Below are 18,624 nucleotides of genomic sequence, written 5' to 3'. Positions count from 1 at the left end.
AAGGGAAGGGCAAATATTAAGAAGTGAGTGGAAATCATAGAGGCAGAGAGTAGAAAGGTGGAAAAGTGGGGATGGGAGACTAGAAAGGATCCAAAGTCCCACTTTTATAAGAGGAATAGAGCTACAGGGACGAATAGTGGTGCTTGCAAACATGGAATGTATTTAATACTACTGAACCATAACCTTGAAAATGTTAAGATGGTAAATCTTGTTAGATATATTTTACCACAATAAAAAATTGGAGGGCCGGCGCTGTGGAGCAGTAGGTTAAGCCTCCACCTGTGGCGCCAGCATCCTATACAGGGGCTACTTTGTGTCCCAGCTGTTCCTATTCCATTCCAGCTCTCTGCTATGGCCAGGGAAAGCAGGAGAGGATGGCCCAAGTGCACCCACATAGGAGATCCAGAAAAAGCTCCTGGCCCCTGGCTTTGGATCAGCTCAGCACCGACCATTGGAGCCATCTGGGGAGTGAACCAGCAGATAGAAGACCTTTCTCTCTCTCTCTCTCCCTCTCTCTGTAACCCCACCTCTCAAATAAATAAATAAAATCATTTTTTAAAAATTGGAGGGGTCGGGACTGTGGCGCAGTGGGTTAAGTTGCTGCCTGCAGTGCCAGCATCCAATATGGGTGCTGGTTTGAGTCCCAACTGCTCCACTTCCTATCCAGCTCCCTACTAATGTTCCTGAGAAAGCAGCAGAAGGTGGCCCAAGCCCTTGGGCCCCTGCCACCCACTTAAGAGGCTGAGAAGAAGCTTCTAGCTCCTGGCTTCAGGCTGACCTAGCCTCGGCTGTTGAGGCCATTTGGGGCATGAACCAAGGGATGGATCTCTGTCTCTCTGTCTCTCTTTCTCTCTCTGTAACTCTGCCTTTCAAATAAATTTAAAAATATTTTTTAAAAAATTTTTTTATTTGACAGGTAGAGTTAGACAGTGAGGGAGAGAGAGACAGAGAGAAAGGTCTTCCTTCCATTGGTTCACCCCCCAAATGGCCGCTACGGCTGGCACTGTGCCGATCCAAAGCCAGGAGCCAGGTACTTCTTCCTGGTCTCCCATGTGGGTGCAGGGCCCAAGCACTTGGGCCATCCTCCACCCGCCCTCCTGCGCCACAGCAGAGAGCTGGACTGGAAGAGGAGCCACCGGGACTAGAACCTGGTGCTCATATGGGATGCCGGCGCCACAGGTGGAGGATTAACCAAGTGAGCCACGGCGCCGGCCCTAAAAATCTTTTTTAAAAACTGGAAAAAAATGAGGCAAATAGTGAAGTTTTTTTGGCTTCTAGTTTCAATATAAAGAGATATTTTCTCAGCAATGTAAGCTCATTTGAAAGCCATTGCTTTATTTAATTCATAGTTTAAAATATTTAATGTGGGGTGGACATTTGGTGTAGCAGTTAAAGCCAGCAGTTGGGACTCCATTCCGATAGTAGAGTACCCAAGTTTATTTATTTATTTTTTTAAAGATTTATTTTATTTATTTGAAAGACAGAGTTACAGAGAGAGGTAGAGCCATAGAGACAGAGGTCTTCCATTCCATTGGTTCAATCCCCAAATGACCGCAACAGCTGGAGCTACACCAATCCAAAGCCAAGAGCCAGGAGTGTCTTCGGGTCACCACACAAGTGCAGGGGCCCAAGCACTTGGGCCATCTTCTACTGCTTTACCAGGCCATAGCAGAGAGCTAGATCAGAAGTAGAGCAGCCGGGACTCGAACCAGCATCCATATGGGATGCTGGGACTGTAGGCTGGGGCTTTAACCTGCTATGCCACAGCCCGGGCCCTGGGTACCTAAGTTTAAGCCCCAGCTCCACTCCTGACTCCAACTTCCTGTTAAATTTCAGCAGGCAGCAGGTGATGGCTCAAGTAATTGGGTTCCTGTCACCCACCTGGGAGATTTGGAATGCGCTCCCAGCTTCAGCCCAGCTCAACCCCGGTTGTTGCAGGCATCTGGGGAGTGAAGCAGAGGGTAGGAGCTCGCTTGCTCTCTCTCAAATAAATAAATAAATCTAAATATATAATTTTTTAATGTTTTTAAACTCTTCAGCGTTCACAGTGTACTATTTAGAGACCAGAATTATCTTCTCCTTCCCTTCAGTTTGATACACGGTGCGAGGGGAGAGGAGACTACAGGAAGAAGCCAAAGCAGGAGGGAACTCTAAGATAGGGCATTTGGAATAGGTTTGCCTCCCGAGGGAAATGTACCAAGCACTCTGTCAGCTGGAAAGAGAAAGAGAAGATAAGCACACTTGAGGTGCACACTCTGGGTGGTGACAGCTGCAGAGACAGACGATGTGGGTGGCAGGTCAAGGTGAGAGCAAGGGCAGAGGGAGGAAGATCAGGTCGGCTGGCTTCTGCCTGCAATCGCTCAGGCATGGTTAATTCCCTGGGCCACCACAGAATCCACACAGTCGCTCCGCCACCCTCAGCTCGGCCTTACACGTGTACTCTTCCCAAGAAAAAAACATTCATAGAGGCTAAATGATCCCATTTGAGGTTTTTTTTTTTTTTTTTTAATTGTTACACTTATTAAACATGCTCAAGTCACAGAGTGGTTATTCCGCTTCTGCCCTGACTTCACCGTGGGCAGGTGGGAACTACAGGAGTCACCTTGTTTGTGTGGCTGCTGGGGATGGTAGACTTGGGGAGGGCGCTGGAGGTAGGCAGGTTAGCAAAGCCCCAAGAACCCTTCAGGTCGTGCATTTTACCAGCAGGAACTCTTGTGGCTTCCGAGATGTCCCCTTCATTTTTCTTTCCTCCCTAGAGCTCCATTACCTCTCATCTCCCTTCCTGTGGCCTCTGGAACTTGTCTGTCTCTGCCTCTTATGGTCCTAGGCTAAAACCCTTCCTTGCCTTAACCAGCCCCAGTCTCCTTTCCTAGGGACTGCTCTACTCAGCATGCATTACTGTGGTCAAGCTGCTTGGTTTGGGTCTGCTTAGGGGGAAAGGGAGGTTCAAGTCCCCACTGTGGCTTTGCTCATGGGTAGGAAGTGGGAGGTAATGGTGCAGAAAGAGTTGAAGGAGAAGGAACGTGTTACCTGAAGTGTGACTGTTGTAACTGGCAGAACAGCGCATGCGCCACCCAGGCACCCCACTCTGAAGACTCCCTCCTCCCCACCTTGTTGGAGGAGCCCCCATCTCAGCCTCAAAGCCTGTTTGTTATTCTTCAAACCCACAGGGCAGGGATAGATACTGATTAAGGAGCCTTATCCCGAGAAGAAACTGCCATTGGGCAAGTGGGTGTCAACTGAAGTCCTCATGTTCCGTACATTCTTTGTGCCTCTGCTGCTGTGATGGGCTAAGGGTGCCAGAGAAAATAACATATAAGAGCTGAACTTGCCTCACTGAGGGGCTACGGGGAGAAGGAGACAAAAATACATCGGACTCAGGGCTGTGGAGAAGAGGAGCGAAGGGAACAGGATGCAGGGCAAGGCTGGCCACTCAGGAACTGGGATCCTTTTTCCTTTTCTGGAATCGCCGGAACTTGCCCTGAATAGCAAGGGCAGCCTTCTCTGTCTCTGGTGCTGTCAGATCAATGTCAATCTCTTCTTCCTCTTCAGCTTTCTTGGCATGGCCAGCTTTCCCTGTAGATTGTTGGAAGACTCATTAGCAAGTTAACCTGACTTGAGGCAGGCAGGCCCTTTCTCCAGGCCCCAAATACAGCGGTGAAGGCCCATTTGAGGCTGGACTTCTACTCCTCGCTAGGACTACGAACGCCTAATAACACTCCTGGAAGTTCGAGTCAGGGCAGCTAGGCCGGGAGTTATCTTGTTACTCAGGGGAGCTTTGCTACTTTGGACCAGGAGATAAATGTCTTCTATCATCACTTATTCCTAAATCCTACAGTTCAGGCCCTAAAGTACACTCACCTTCCCTAGTTTCTTTCTATCTCAGATGGAGACAGTTGGGATTATCTAATAGGATTCTTCTTATCATTGTACCTGCTTCTCCAATCATTCCAGACCCAGTTTCTAAAATCGAGGAGTAAATACTGACAGGTTGGGGCTGGTGTTGTGGCGTAGCAGGTTAAGCCACCACCTGCATGCTGGTATCCCGTATGGGCAACCCAGCTGCTCCACTTCCCATCCAGCTCCCTGCTAATGGGCTGGGCAAAGCAGCAGAAGATGGCTCAAGTATCTGGACTCCTGCCACCCCTGTGGGAGACCTGGGTGAAGTTCCTGACTCCAGGCTTCAGCCTGGTCCAGCTTCAGCAGTTGTGGCCATTAGGGTGGTGAAGATGGAAGATTCTCCCTCTCTGTCTCTCCCTCTCGATCTGTAACTCTGCCTTTTAGATAAATAAACAAATCTTTTTTTAAAAAAATATACTGATATGTTTACTTCCCACCTTCCCCCTTTTTCAAAACTTTCCCTTTTCTTAAAAGGGAAAAGAAGTACATAGATAAAGTAATTCTAACCTACTTCTTTGTTTCACTTACCCACATTCTTATTCCTTTCACGTCTAACTTGAAGAGCTTTTAGACTTGTCTTCACATCCCTACATTCACCCAGTCTGCACACTGCCTCACCCAACCCCACTCACCTTTTTCCTCTGGGCCAGATGCCTGGTTGGTTGTTGGGGATGTTTTGGTGTTAAGCTAGAAAAAAAAAATCAGAATATTAGCTATCCATGGAAGTACTAAGGCACCATGCCCTTAGCCTCTTAGTCGTTCTCAAGCTCTCCTGTGACCTGGTACGTTCACTTGTCATTTGAAGAAGTGGATCTTGAGATCAGATAGCCGAATAAAAGTCATCTAAAAGCATTCAATAAATATTTAATTATGCTAGGGAAAGTGTTGAGGACAAAGTAAACAAACCCTGTCCCCACTGAACTTAAATTCTAGTTCATACACAGAAAAAGAAACAAGGGGCCAGCATTGTGATGCCGTGGGTTAAGCCACCAAGTATGCCAGCATCCCATATGGTGCCTGTTCAAGTCCTGCCCGTTTCACCTCCAATCCAGCTCCCTGCTAATGTGCCAGGGAATGCAGCAGATGATGACCCAAGTACTTGGACCCCTGCACACACATGGGAGACCAGGATGGAGTTCCGGGCTTCTGACTTTGGCCTGGCTGAGCCCTGGCTGTTGTGGCCAGGAGTGAATCTGCAGATAGATTATCTCTCTCTTTCTAACTCCGCCTGTTAGATTATATAAATAAAGAAAGGAATAAAGAAACAAATGAAATGTCTACCCTGATAGATGGTGATAAGTGCTATGGAGAAAAGGCATAGAAGGGAAGAGTGAGTGCTGGAGTAGAAATGGAGGAATACAGGGGCCAGCACTGTAGCATAGTAGGTTAAGCAACTGCCTGCGGTGCCAACATCCCATATGGGTACTGGTTTGAGTTCTAGGTGCTCCACTTCTGATCCAGCTCCCTCTAATGGCCTGGGAAAGCAGTAGAAGATGGCCCAAGTGCTTGGACCCCTAAACCCATGTGGGAAACCCAGAATAAGCTCCTGGCTCCTGGCTTTGGATTGGCCCAGCTCCAGCTGTGTTGGCCATTTGGGGAGTGAAAAAATGTGTGAAAGACCTCTGTCTCTCCCTCTGTCTTCCTGTAACTCTGCCTCTCAAGTAATTAAATAAATCTTAAGAAAAAAGAAATGGAGGAATGAAGGATGACATATGAGCAAAGAGCTGACAGAGATGAGCAAGTAAGGGTTGTGGATTCCTGGGGTAAGAGCTTCAAGGGCCCCAGGGTAGAAGTGTGACTAGCCTGTTTGGGGAATAGCAAAAGACCAATATAGCTTGAGTGAAGAGAGAAGGAGGAAAGATGGACAGAGATGAGATCAGAGCTAACGAGGGGTGGGGCATATTGTGTAGGGCCTCTGGAGTCTTTTCAAGGAATTTGACTTCTACTAGCAGTGAGTTGGAAAGCCACTGGAGACCTTTGATTTGCACAAAAGAGACATCAGGAGGTTATTGTAGAAATCCAAACAAGAGAGGATCATATCTTAAATTAGCATGGTGGCACAGGAGGTGGTAAGTGGTCAGATTCCAGATACATAAGTTTGATTTATTTTTTATTTGAAAGGCAGAGTTACAGAGAGAAGAGAGAGAGAGAGAATCTCCCATCTGCTGGTTCACTCCCCAAATGGCCACAGTGGCTGGAGTTTGGCCAGACTGAAGCCAGGAGCCAAGAGCTAGTAGCTTCTTCTAGGTCTCCCTTGTGGGTGCAAGGGCTCAAACTCTTGACCCATTCTCCACTACTTTCCCAGGTGCATTAGCAGGGAGCTGGATCAGAAGTGGAGCGAATCAGCACCTTTATGGGATGCTGGTGCTGCAGGTGGCTCCTTAATTCTCTATACCACAATGCCAGCTCCAGATTCTGGGTATATTTTCAAGCTATGGCCAACATGATTTGTTTGGATAAGTGATATTGTGAGGCGAGGAGTCATGGATAACTTCCAAGCATTGGCTTGAGAAACTGAATAAATGGAATTGCCATGTCCTGAGGTGGAAAATATAGCAGTGGGAACAGGTGATAGGTGGTAGCTTTGGGATCCGCAAGGAGAGAAGGCCTATACTTCTGGGAATGGAGAGTCCCTATTCGCACTTCCAGGAAAGAAAAGTCGTTGTCAAGGTCCCCGCGGGTGCCTAAAGGTCAACCAGTGAGGATCAGACCCGCCTCAACCTTTAACCCCCATGCCCTGAATCTATAAAAGGAGCCCTTCTAATCTCTGATGCGCGACTTCCCCAGCCCCCCGCTCTGTTGGGACTGGGGAACCTCGCCCTGGAGTGGAATCCCAATAAAAGCTTGTGAATTAATTGCCTGGGAAGATTTGTTATGCGCCGGACACCTTGCAATAGGAAGAGGATCAAGAGCTTTTTTTTTTTTTTTTTTTTTAAGATGTATTTATTTTACTTGAAAGGCAGAGGTACATAGACACAGGGAAAGACAGATCTTCCATCCCTGATTCATTCCCCAAATGGCTGCAACAGCAAGGGCTGAGCCAAGCCAAAGCCAGGAGTCAGGAACTCTATCTAGCTCTCCTCTGTGGGTGGCAGGGGCCCAAGTACTTGGGCCATCTTCTGCTGTTTTCCCAGCCACATTAGAAAGAAGCTGGGTTGGAAGTGGAGCACCCAGGACTCAACCATGTGTTTATATGGGATGCTGGCATCCCAGGCAGCAAGCTTAATCAGTTATGCTACAATGCCAGGGCCAGGGCCAGCCTCTTCTTTCTGGTGTACAGCCGTTAATGCCACCATGAGGTCCCGACCCTCATGACCTCAACTAATCCTAATTTCCTCCCAAAGGCCTCGCCTCCATAAACTATTAACACATGACTTTGGGGATCAGGTTTCCCACATGTGAATTACAGGGGACACACCAAAACCATAGCAGGGAGAGTGGAGTAGCTTTAGGGTATTATGACGTCACAAGGTTTTACTTAAGATGGTAGAAATTGCACAGTATTTATATTCTCATGGAAATGATCCAGCAGAGAAAGAAACTTCTGGAGAAAGAGAATTACTGCTGGGATGAAAAGGAAGGGGAGATCGAATGTACAAGCAGAGGAGCGGCCTTGAACAGGCACTGTGTAGAGCAGGTCATCCGGTTACATAGGGAAGCCAGAGCATATGGCTCCAGATGGGGGCAGCTGGGAGCATGTGGAAGGCCTACCATAACTGCCTCTGTGTTTGAAGTAAAATAAGTAACAAGGTCAAGGTCATCATCCAAGAGGATGAGCGGAGAGGTACTAAGGGAGAGAAGGGGGAAGGAGGGATGAAACGTTCTCCTAGGGGCTCTGAGTGGACGGACCAGGGAAGAGTCCTGTAATGCCTCTCACAAGGCAGCAGGTCATGAATTTGAAATGAGACTCATCAGCTGATATAAATGCTTTTTTTTCCAGCTTCCCTGCTCAGATGGAAAGTTAAACACAGTAGTAATTCCCTTTCCTTAGGAGTCTATTAATAGAACTGCTTCACAGAACATTCATCAGTTTCAAGGCACAATTCATCTCGAGACCCGGTCACTCCTACAGGCTACTTGGTGCCCTTGGAGTCTATTTATTCAGACTCCACAATCTTCTGAGCACTTAATACTTGGCAAGATACAGGAACTGAGTGCTTTCATAAATGTTTTCTCATTTAAGCTTTGGAACAGCTCAATGGAGTATACAGTATTAACCTCCATTTTACAAATGCAAATCTTTGTTGGATGACTGCCAGATGTGCAGGTTCTGCTTTAAGAAGCTGGTGGAATTCAGTTTATGTTCTTTTTTTAAAAAAAATATTTATTTATTTGAAAGGCTGAGTTACAAATAGAGAGAGGGAGGGGCCAGCACTGTGGCACAGTTGGTTAAAGCCCTGGCCTACATATGGGAACCGGTTCAAGTCCCAGCAGCTCTACTTCCATTCCAGCTCCCTGCTAATGTGCTTGGAAAAGCAGCAGAGGATGGCCCAACTGCTTGGGCCCCTGCCACCCACATAGGAGACCTGTTGGAAGCTCCTGGCTCCTGGCTTCAGATTGGTCTGGCTCTGGCCATTGCAGCCATTTGGAGAGAGAACTGGTGAATGGAAGATCTCTCTCTCTCTCTCTCTCTCTGTCTCTACCTCTCTGTCGCTTTGTCTTTCAAATAAATAAAATAAATCTTTAAAAAGGTAGGGGGGATGTAAAGAGAGATCTTCCATCTGCTGGTTCTCTCACCAAAAGGCTGCAACAGCCAGAAATGGGCCGATCTGAAGCCAGGAGCTGGGAGCTTCTTCCGGGTTTCCTATGTGGATGCAGGGGCCCAAGTACTTGGGCCATCCTCTTCTGCTTCCCCAGGCACATTAGCAGAGAGCTAGACAGGAAGTGGAACAGTCAGGATTCTAACTGGCACCCACATGGGTTGTTGGCACCACAGGCGGTGGTGACTTTACCTGCTATGCCACAATGCCAGCCCTTGGTTTATGTTTTTTAGATTATGCTACTTTCATCCAACTTTTTTTTTTTTTTGGACAAGGCATTCCTAGGTAGAACTTCTTAGAGAAATTTTTATTTACTTATTTTATTTATTTGAAAGGCAGAGAGAAAGACAGAGTTCTCCATTCACTGGTTTAATCCCCAAATGCCTATAACAACTGAGGCTCCAGGGTTGGGCCAAATGAAAGCTGGGAGTCAGGACTCAATCCATGTTTCCCACGTTGGTGCTAGGGACCTAAATACTTGCACCATCGCCAGCTGCCTGCCAGGGTGCACATTGACAGGAGGCTGGAATCAAGAGCAGAGCCAAGACTTGAACTCAGGCACTCCAATATGGGATACAGGTGTACGAGGTGAGGTCTCAAGTGCTATGCCAAACACCAGCCCCTTCATTCTATTCTTTTTTTAAAGATTTTATTTATTTATTTATTTGAGAGGTAGAGTTACAGAGTGAGAGGGAGAGACAGAGAGAAAGGTCTTTCACTTGCTGGTTCATTCCCCAAATGGCCTCAAAGGCCGGAGCTGTGCTGAGGCAAAGCCAGGAGCTAGGAGCTTCTTCCGGGTCTCCCACATGGGTGCAGGAGCCCAAGCACTTGAACCATATTCCACTGCTTTCCCAGGCCATAGCAGAGAGCTGGATTGGAAGTGGAACAGCCGGGACTAGAATCAGTGCCCATATGGGATACCGGTGCTGCAGGCAGAGGATCAAGCTACTGTGCCACAGCACCAGCCCCCTCCATCTTATTTTGATAAATATTTATTGAGCACTTACTTGTGTTCAGTACTGTTCTTTGCATTTGAAGAGTGTAGGTTCAAGAAATCAAAGGCTCATTTTACAGATATGTCAGCGCCTAATACCAAAGATTATTCTAGGCACTGGAGATGCAGAAGTAAGCAAGGGAAGAGTCCCTGCACTCATTAAACAAATATGTCAGTTAGTGACAAATACCATTAAAGAAAATAAAACAGAAGGTCTCTGAAGACTGATGTTTGAACGGAGGTTTGAGTGACGTACAAGACCGTGCCGGGTGAATAGAAGAGCCTCCTGGGCAGATGGAGTGGAAAGTCTCCAGGCAGGCTTGTGCCTGGTATGTTCAAGGAAGAATAAAAACCATCATGACTGGAGCTGAGTAAGGGAGAGAGCACAAGAAATGCGGTTGAGCTGATAGCCAGAATGCATGTCTTTGGAACAGGACAAAGACTGGATTTTTTTTTTTTTTTTTTCTGAATTGTTGTAAAGGCATCACAGGTTTTGGGGCAGAGGAAATGTTGTTCTGGCGTGCTTGGATCTCTACGTGAGAGAAGAACACATACAGAGATGATGACCTTCCCCCAAGGGTCAGCCTGTTATGTGTCAGGAGCCCCACTGGGCAAACATCAAGATGAAAGCCAGATGCAGGTGGTTAGAATAACTTACAGCAGGATTCTGAGTCAGTAGACATGGTCTGGGATGAGGTCCTCAAAGAACATGAAAGATTACCCTATCATGAGAGGATAGGTGGGACCCTGTTGCCCATGTTCCTTGTGGAGAATACCTCAAGAAAGTATCGGGGTGGGGCGGTGCTGTGGCATAGCAGGCAAAGCTGCTGCCTGCAATGCCGGCATCCCATATGGGCGCCGGTTCAAGTCCTGGCTGCTCCGTTTCTGATCCAACTCTCTGCTATGGCCTGGGAAAGCAGTAAAAGATGGCCCAAGTCCTTAGGCCCCTGCACCCACGTAGGAGACCCACAAGAAGCTCCTGGCTCTTGGCTTCAGATCGGCGCAGCTCCAGCTGTTGAAGCCAATTGGGGAGTGAACCAGTGGATGGAAGACCTCTCTCTCTCTCTCTCTCTCTCTCTCTCTCTCTCTCTGCCTCTCCTTCTCTCTCTGTGTAACTCTGACTTTGAAAGGAAGGAAGGAAGGGAGGGAGGGAGGGAGGAAGGATTGGGGACTGTGGGTAAAGATGCTAGGTCTTGTATTCCTAACTGTGAGAGTGAAAGAAATTCATGATCCGTAGGGCTTTCCTTTCGACCTGGGGAATGCTCTCAGTGTGGAAGAACTTGTCTAGTGGAGTCATTCTCCCACTGGACATCTTCCTCCAGTGTTCACACACACATGTCCATGCTTTAGGTTGGCTGGTGATTCAGAGATATCATAGCATAATGTTCAAGAAATATGGACTCCAGGCCAGTGCTGCGGCGTAGTAGGCTAAGCCTCAGCCTGTGGCACCAGCATCCTTAAGGGCTGCTCCACCTCTAATCCAGCTCCCTCCTAATGCACCTGGGAAAGCAGCAAATGATGTCCCAAGTGTTTAGGCCCCTGCCACCCACATGGGAGACCCAGATGGAGTTCTTAGCTCCTGGCTCTGGCCTGGCCCAGTCCTGACTGTTGTGGCTGCTTAGGGGGTGATCCAGATGATGGTGATTCTCTCTCTCTCTCTCTCTCTCTCTAACTCTGCCTTTCAAATAAATTAAAAAATATTCTAAAAAAGAGGTTAATTTTCTTGCCTAAGGTCATAGAACCAGGTCACAAAGCTAAGATTTGAACCCAGGCAGCCTGATTTGAGTCCACTTTTTTTTTTTTTTTTTAAGATCTTATTTATTTGAGAGGTAGAGCTACAGAGAGAGGGAGAGACAGGGAGAAAGGTCTTCCATCTACTGATTCACTCCCCAAATGGCTGCAATGGCCGTTGCTGAGCTGATCCGAAGCCAGGAGCTTATTCTGGGCCTCCCACATGGGTGCAGGGGCCCAAAGATTTGGGTCATCTTCTGCTGCTTTCCCAGGAACAACAGCAGGGAGCTGGATTGGAAATGGAGCAGCCGGGACTTGGACTAGTGCTCATACGGAATGCCAGTAGCACAGGTGGCAGCTTAACTCACTGCACCACAGCACAGGCCCTGAATATTAACCTCTCTTGACCTAATTTTGCTTATTTGTAATAATAACAATACCTATTCTATATGGCTATTAGAATGATCCCATGTGTTAATTTTAAAAAGTGCATAGAGGCCGGCGCTGCGGCTCAATAGGCTAATCCTCCACCTGCGGCGCTGGCACACCGGGTTCTAGTCCCAGTCGGGGCGCCGGATTCTGTCCCGGTTGCCCCTCTTCCAGGCCAGCTCTCTGCTGTGGCCAGGGAGTGCAGTGGAGGATGGCTCAAGTGCTTGGGCCCTGCACCCCATGGGAGACCAGGAGAAGCACCTGGCTCCTGCCTTCGGATCAGCGCGGTGCGGCCATTGGAGGGTGAACCAACGGCAAAGGAAGACCTTTCTCTCTGTCTCTCTCTCACTGTCCACTCTGCCTGTCAAAAAAAAAAAAAAAAGTGCATAGAAAAGTGATTGGCAGGACGGTTAGATCAACTAGTAAGTACATATATTTGATTATTAATAAAATAACATTCTGGGGCCCATGTCATGGTGCAGTGGGATAAGCTGCCACTTGCGACACCAGCATCCCCTAGGATCTTACAGGATCGCCCCACTGCCTTCCAGTTCACATGACTCCCTTGCTTCCATTCAGTGAGCACGGAGCTTGGTTCAGTGCAGCCTCACTGCCCACACAGGACTAAATGTTTCTCATTTTTCAATACGTACAAAACACTAATTAGCAACTGTGAGGTGCATCAGCTCTTGCCTTTCCCTAGAGGGCCCTAGTTTCTTTCCTCGCCTGCCTTCCTATGTTCCGTTTCTGCTCACCTCTGGGCCTCATGTACAACAATATTCCATTCCATCATCTTGGCAGTAATTGCTAATTCCCCATGAGTGTCCTTTTGTTTCCTCTGCAGCTTCAAGTTGCAGATTCTTCCTTCCCAGGGGGAAGGAGGAAAAGGAGAGAGGCTTACTGGTTTAGGGGCCTTTCGTCTTTGCACATCCTCTCCTTCCCTAATACTTTCCCCAAGAGGATAGCCTGTTTGTTTCCTCCCTGATATGGTTTGAATGTGTCCTCCGAAGTTCATGTGTTGGAAACAACATCTCCAATGCAACCTTTAAGAGGTTATGAGAGTTCTACCTTCATGGTTGTATTAATGTCACTATTGGGAGAATGGGTATATTATGAAAGTAAATTCAACTCTCCCCTTGCTCTCTCTCCCATGCACACATATCCTCTTGCCCTTCTCCCTTCTCCAGGGAATAACACAGCAAGAAGGCCCTCACCAGATGCCAAGGTCTTGATCTTGGACTTACCAGCCTCCAAAACAGTCAAGAAATTAATTTCTGTTCTTTATAAATTACCCAGTCTTTTGTATTCTGCTACAGCAGCACTAAATGGACTTCCAACAAAGGAAAGCACTATGTACTCATCTTGTCTACCTCCTCTCATCTGAGCTCTAGATCCCAAGCCCTTTCTCCTTCTCAGGAATCCTGGTAACCAATTCCCTTCACTGTCTTATACACAAAGCTTCTCTCTTGAGAAGAGTATTTGGTGTCGTAGTTAAGACACCTGTTAGAACATCTACATCCCACACTGAAGTGCCCTGGTGTGATGGCTGGCTTTGGCTCTGAACTCTGACTTCCTACTAATATGTACCTTGGGAAGCAGTGGAGATAGCTCAAAAGTAATTGGGTTCCTGTCACCCAGGTAGGAGATCAGGATTAGTTATCAGCTCCTGGCTTCAGCCCTGGCATAGCCTTAGTGGAGCTGTGCATTTAGGGAGTGAACTCGTAGATGGAAGCTCCCTACCTTTGTCTCTCTGCCTTTCAAATAAATAAGTAAATAAAATTTTAAAAGCACTTCTCTCTTAAAAAAATAGCCTCCTTCAATCTGAATTCCTTTTTCAGTTATCATTAGAGTGAAGAGAGGGATGGAGCTGTGGTGCAGTAAGTTAGGCCTCCCTCCACCTGTGGCACCAGCATCCCATATGGGCACCAGTTCGTGTCCTGGCTGCTCCACTTCCGACCCAGCTCTCTGCTATGGCCTGGGAAGGCAGTGGAAGATGGCCCAAGTGCTTGGGCCCCTGCACCCATGTGGGAGACCCGGAAGAAGCTCCTGCCTCCTGGGTTCGGATTGGCCCAGCTCTGGTCTTTGCTATCATTTGGGGAGTGAACCAGTGAATGGAAGATCTGTCTCTGTGTCTCTCCCTCTGTCTGTTACTCTGCCTCTCAAGTAAATAAATAAATCTTTAAAAAATAAATAAGTAGGGGCCGGGATCTAGTCCTGGTTGCTCCTCTTCCAGTCCAGCTCTCTGCTGTGGCCCGAGAAGGCAGTGGAGGATGGCCTAAGTGCTTCGGCTCTTGCACCCGCAAGGGAGACCAGGAAGAAGCACCTGGCTCCTGGCTTTGGATCGGTGCAGTGCTGGCCATGGTAGCCATTTAGGGAGTGAACCAATGGAAGGAAGACCTTTCTCCCTGTCTCTCTCTCTCACTGTCCATAACTCTATCTGTCAAATAAAATAAATAAATAAGTAAAAATTTTAAGTAATAGGGTGAAAAGAAGCAGGTATAGGACCAAGCCTTGAGGGATATAAATATTAAAAAGTTAGGAAGATCATTTCAACAAATAGTGCTGGAGCAAATGGACAGCTATCTACAAAAAGTCAATAAAGCACCTCAATTTATACCTTGCACTCTGTACAAAAATTAACTGAAAATGGATATAAAATTATGAAATGTTTAGAAGAAAATATATGAAAAACTTTGCAATCCTGGGGTAAGCAAAGAATTCTTAGATACACCAAAAGCACAATCCATAACAGAAAAAATTTATAGGGGCCAGCATTTTGGTTCAACATGTTAAGATGCTGCCTGCATTGCTGGCATCCCATATGAGTGCTGGTTCAAGACCCGGCTGCTCCACCTCAGATCCAGCTTCCTGCTAATGTGCCTGGGAAAGCAGCAGAAGAGGGCTCAAGTGCTTGGGCCTCTGTTATCAATGTGGAAGACCCAGATGGAGTCCCTGGTTCCTGAATTCAGCCTGGCTCCGCGCTGACAATTGCGACCATTTTGAGAATGAACCAATAATGTCTCTCTCTCCCTCTCTCTGTAACTCTGCCTTTCAAATAAATAAATATTGAAAAAAACTATGAAAAAAATTATAAATTAAAAAGTTAATAACTCATTTTTGAAAGATACTTCTTAGAGAATGAAAATACAAGTTACAGACTGGAAAAATATTTGCAAATTGTATATCTGATAAAGGACTTGTGTCCAGAACAAGTTTCTTTTCTTTTTTTTTTTTTTTTTTGACAGGCAGAGTGGACAGTGAGAGAGAGAGACAGAGAGAAAGGTCTTCCTTTGCTGTTGGTTCACCCTCCAATGGCCACCGTGGCTGGTGCGCTGCAGCCAGCGCACCGCGCTGATCTGAAGGCAGGAGCCAGGTGCTTCTCCTGGTCTCCCATGGGGTGCAGGGCCCAAGCACCTGGGCCATCCTCCACTGCACTCCCGGACCACAGCAGAGAGCTGGCCTGGAAGAGGGGCAACCGGGACAGAATGGCACCCCGACCGGGACTAGAACCTGGTGTGCCGGCTCCACTAGGTGGAGGATTAGCCTATTGAGCTGTGGCACCGGCCAAAGAACAAGTTTTGAAAGAACTTTTAAATCTCAATAAAAATATAGAGGTTTTTTTTTTTTTCAGATTTATTTATTTGAAAGGCAGACTATCAGAGAGAGAAGGAGAGCACTCTTCCATCCACTGGTTCACTCCCCAAACGGCCACAACAGCCAGGTCTGGGGCAGGCTGAAGCCAGGAGCCAGGAGCTCCATTCAAGTCTCCCACATGGGTGGCAGGAGTCCAAGCACTGCCTTCCCAGATGCATTAGCAGAAAGCTGGGTCAGAAGCAGAGCCACTGGCACTCCGATAAGGGATGCTGGCATCGCAAACAGTGTCTTAGCCCACTGTGCCACAGAGTGTAGTTTTTTAAATTTACAAAATACTTGAACAGACACTTAACCAAAGAAGGTACTTGGATGGCAAATCATCGCATGAAAAGTTGAATAACATCATTAGTCATCCGGGAAATGCAAATCAAAATCACAAGGAGATGCTATTATACACCTATTTTTAAAAATGACAATACCATGTGCTGTGAAAGATACAGAGCAACTGGAACTCTCATACATAATGGTAGGAATGCAGAATGGTACAGATACTTTGGTGGGTTTCTTTTCTAAGATTTATTGTTTCAGGGCCAGCACTGTGGTGTAGCAGGTAAAGCCACTGCCTGCTGTGCCAGCATTCCATATCGGTGCCAGTTAGAGTCCCGGCTGCTCCACTTCTGATCTAGCTCTCTGATATGGCCTGGGAAAGCAGTGGAAGATGGCCCACATCCTTGGACCTTCACACCCATGTGGGAGACCCACAAGAAGCTCCTGGCTCCTGGCTTTGAAATGGCTCAGTTCCAGATGTTGCAGCCATCTGGGGAGTGAACCAACAGATGGAAGACCTCTCTCTCTCTCTCTCTCTCTCTCTCTCTCTCTCTCTGCCTCTGCCTTTTTGTAGCTCTGCCTTTCAAATAAATAAATCATAAAAAAAGATTTATTGTTTTATTTGAAAAGCAGAATGACAGAGAAAGTGGGATCTTCCATCTGCTGGTTCACTCCCTAGATGGACACAAAAGCCAGGGCCAAGCTAGGATGAAGCCAGGAGACAGGAACTCCACCCTGGTCATCCACTCACCCCAGTGGGCCATCTCCCACTGCTTTCCCAGGCACATTAACAGGGAGCTGGATTGGAGCAGAGCAGCCAGAATTCGAACTAGTACTCCAATACTGAATGCCGGGTCACAAGCAGAAACTTAACCTCTGGGCCACAACACTGACCCCATTTGGCAGTTTCTTAAGCATACATTTCCCATACAACCCAGCAATCCTATTTCTTCCTATTTACTCAATTGAAATTAAAACTTATGTCCATACATAAACCTGTAACTGTTTATAACAGCTTTACCTGTAATCGGAAACAATTTACATGTCCCTCAACTGAGGGAGAGATACACAGATTATGATACATCCATACAATGTAAAACCACTCAGCAATTAAAAGAAGGAGTGAATTACTGATGCATGGAACAATACTGATGAACCCCAAATGTATTATGATAAGTGAAAAGAAGCCAGATTCAAAAGTTTGTGCACAAATTGTCCTTGGGTGATTCCAATTACATAACTTCTTTTTTAAAAAAACAAAAGATGTATTTATTTATTTATTTATTTGAAAAAGAGAGAGAGGAGGAGAGTGGGAGAGAGATCTTCCTTCAGCCAGTTTACTCTCCAAATGCCTGCAATATCTAGGGCTGGGCCAGACTGAAGCCAGGGGCCAGGAGTTCCACCCAGGTCTCCCAAGCAGGCTGTAGGAACCTAAATGCCCGGACCATCATCTGCTGCCTCCAGGTGCATTAGCAGGAAGCCAGGTCAGAGATAAAGCCAAGACTTCACTCCAGGCACTCTGATATGAGATGCTGGTGTCCCAAGCAGCATTTAACCTGCTACACCATACACCCACCCTTCGCATTTCTTGAAGGAGCAAAACTACAGAAGAAAGGGACCGGCATTGTGGTGTAGCAGGTAAAGCCACCACTTGCAAGGCTGGCCCCCAGTATGGGCGCCAGGCACTGGTTTGAGACCAGGCTGCAGCACTTCCTAACCAGCTCCCTGCTAATGCACTTGGGAAAACAGAGGAGGAAGGCCCAAGTGCTTGGGCCCCTGCATCCACATGGAAGACCTGGAAGAAGCTCCTGGTTCCTCCTTCAGCCTGGCCCAGTCCTGGCCACTGTGGCCATTTGGGGAATGAACCAGTAGATGGATCTCTCTGTGTGTGTCTTTCCCCCTTTCTCCATAACTACATGTTTCAAATACACAATAAAATAAATCTTAAGGGAAAAAAACTACAGTAGACAGATCAGTGATGGCTAAAGGCTGCGGTCATGAGAAGGGGGCTACAGCAAGACGTAGGGGATTCATGAAAGATGGAATGGCCCTTGACTGTGGTTATGTGACTATAAACTTTGTCAAAACCCACAGAACTATACACTGACAAAGGTACATTTTATTGTGTGTAAATTATATCTTAATTTTTTAATGGGGAAAAATATGGAGAGGTCAACTGACTAGCAAAGAAGGAGAAAGAGCAGTTAGAAAGCAGGGTAGAAATAATGGTGCGTGGGGGGAGGATTCAGGGGCCTCTCCTGTCTCTCTTCGGAGCCTGACTTCTCAGGAGAGACCCTTCAATCTCCATTTCCTCACACATCCTCCAACCCAATTCAACGCAGCCTCTTCTCCTCTAGTAAAACAACTTTAGATAGCCAGTGCTCTCAGTGGCTAGATCAAATGCAGGCTAGATCAAATGGCACAATGGTCAAGTTTCCACTTGGGACACCCACATCCCATATCAGAGTGCCCTGTCTGAGTCCTGGCGACTCTGATCAAGCTTCTTACTAATGCAGAGGGTTAGAGGATTTGGGACCCTGGCACCCATGTAGGAGACTAGGATTGAGTTCCAGGATCCTGGTTTCAGCCTGGCTCAGTCCTGGCTGTTGCAGGCATTTGGGGAGTGAGCCAGTGAATGGAAGAGATTCTCTCTGCTTTTCAAATAAAATAAAAATAAATAAATCAAATGCCAAATGTTCCACTCCACTTGTCTTGACCTCTTGAAGTGTTCAGCACTCTTGGTCATCTCTCTTTTCATGATGCATATTCTCTCTTAGTTTCTAGGACATCACAGTTTTCTCCTGGTTCTTCTCCTTCCTTTCTGGATACTGCTGCTCAACATGGAAGTGTCGGGGCCGATGCTGGGCGTAGCGGGTAAAGCCACTGCCT

General features: G+C 47.1%; 1 protein-coding gene across 1 annotated transcript in view; it reads right to left on the bottom strand.

Moving 5' to 3' along the window:
* Positions 1-2,482: 2,482 nt before the first annotated feature.
* The window catches only part of PCP4L1 (Purkinje cell protein 4 like 1), a 29,925-nt gene continuing 13,783 nt past the window's right edge, over positions 2,483-18,624 (bottom strand). The window contains exons 2-3 of the mRNA XM_062193726.1: positions 4,533-4,587; positions 2,483-3,576 (exon numbers count right to left, since the gene is read on the bottom strand). Of these exons, the coding sequence (XP_062049710.1) occupies positions 3,434-3,576; positions 4,533-4,587 (198 nt within the window). The 3' untranslated portion in view covers positions 2,483-3,433. The remainder of the gene's footprint in view (positions 3,577-4,532; positions 4,588-18,624) is intronic.

This window comes from Lepus europaeus, chromosome 5, assembly GCF_033115175.1.
Source record: "Lepus europaeus isolate LE1 chromosome 5, mLepTim1.pri, whole genome shotgun sequence".
NCBI lineage: Eukaryota > Metazoa > Chordata > Mammalia > Lagomorpha > Leporidae > Lepus > Lepus europaeus.
This window is presented reverse-complemented; position numbering and strand designations above follow the sequence as displayed.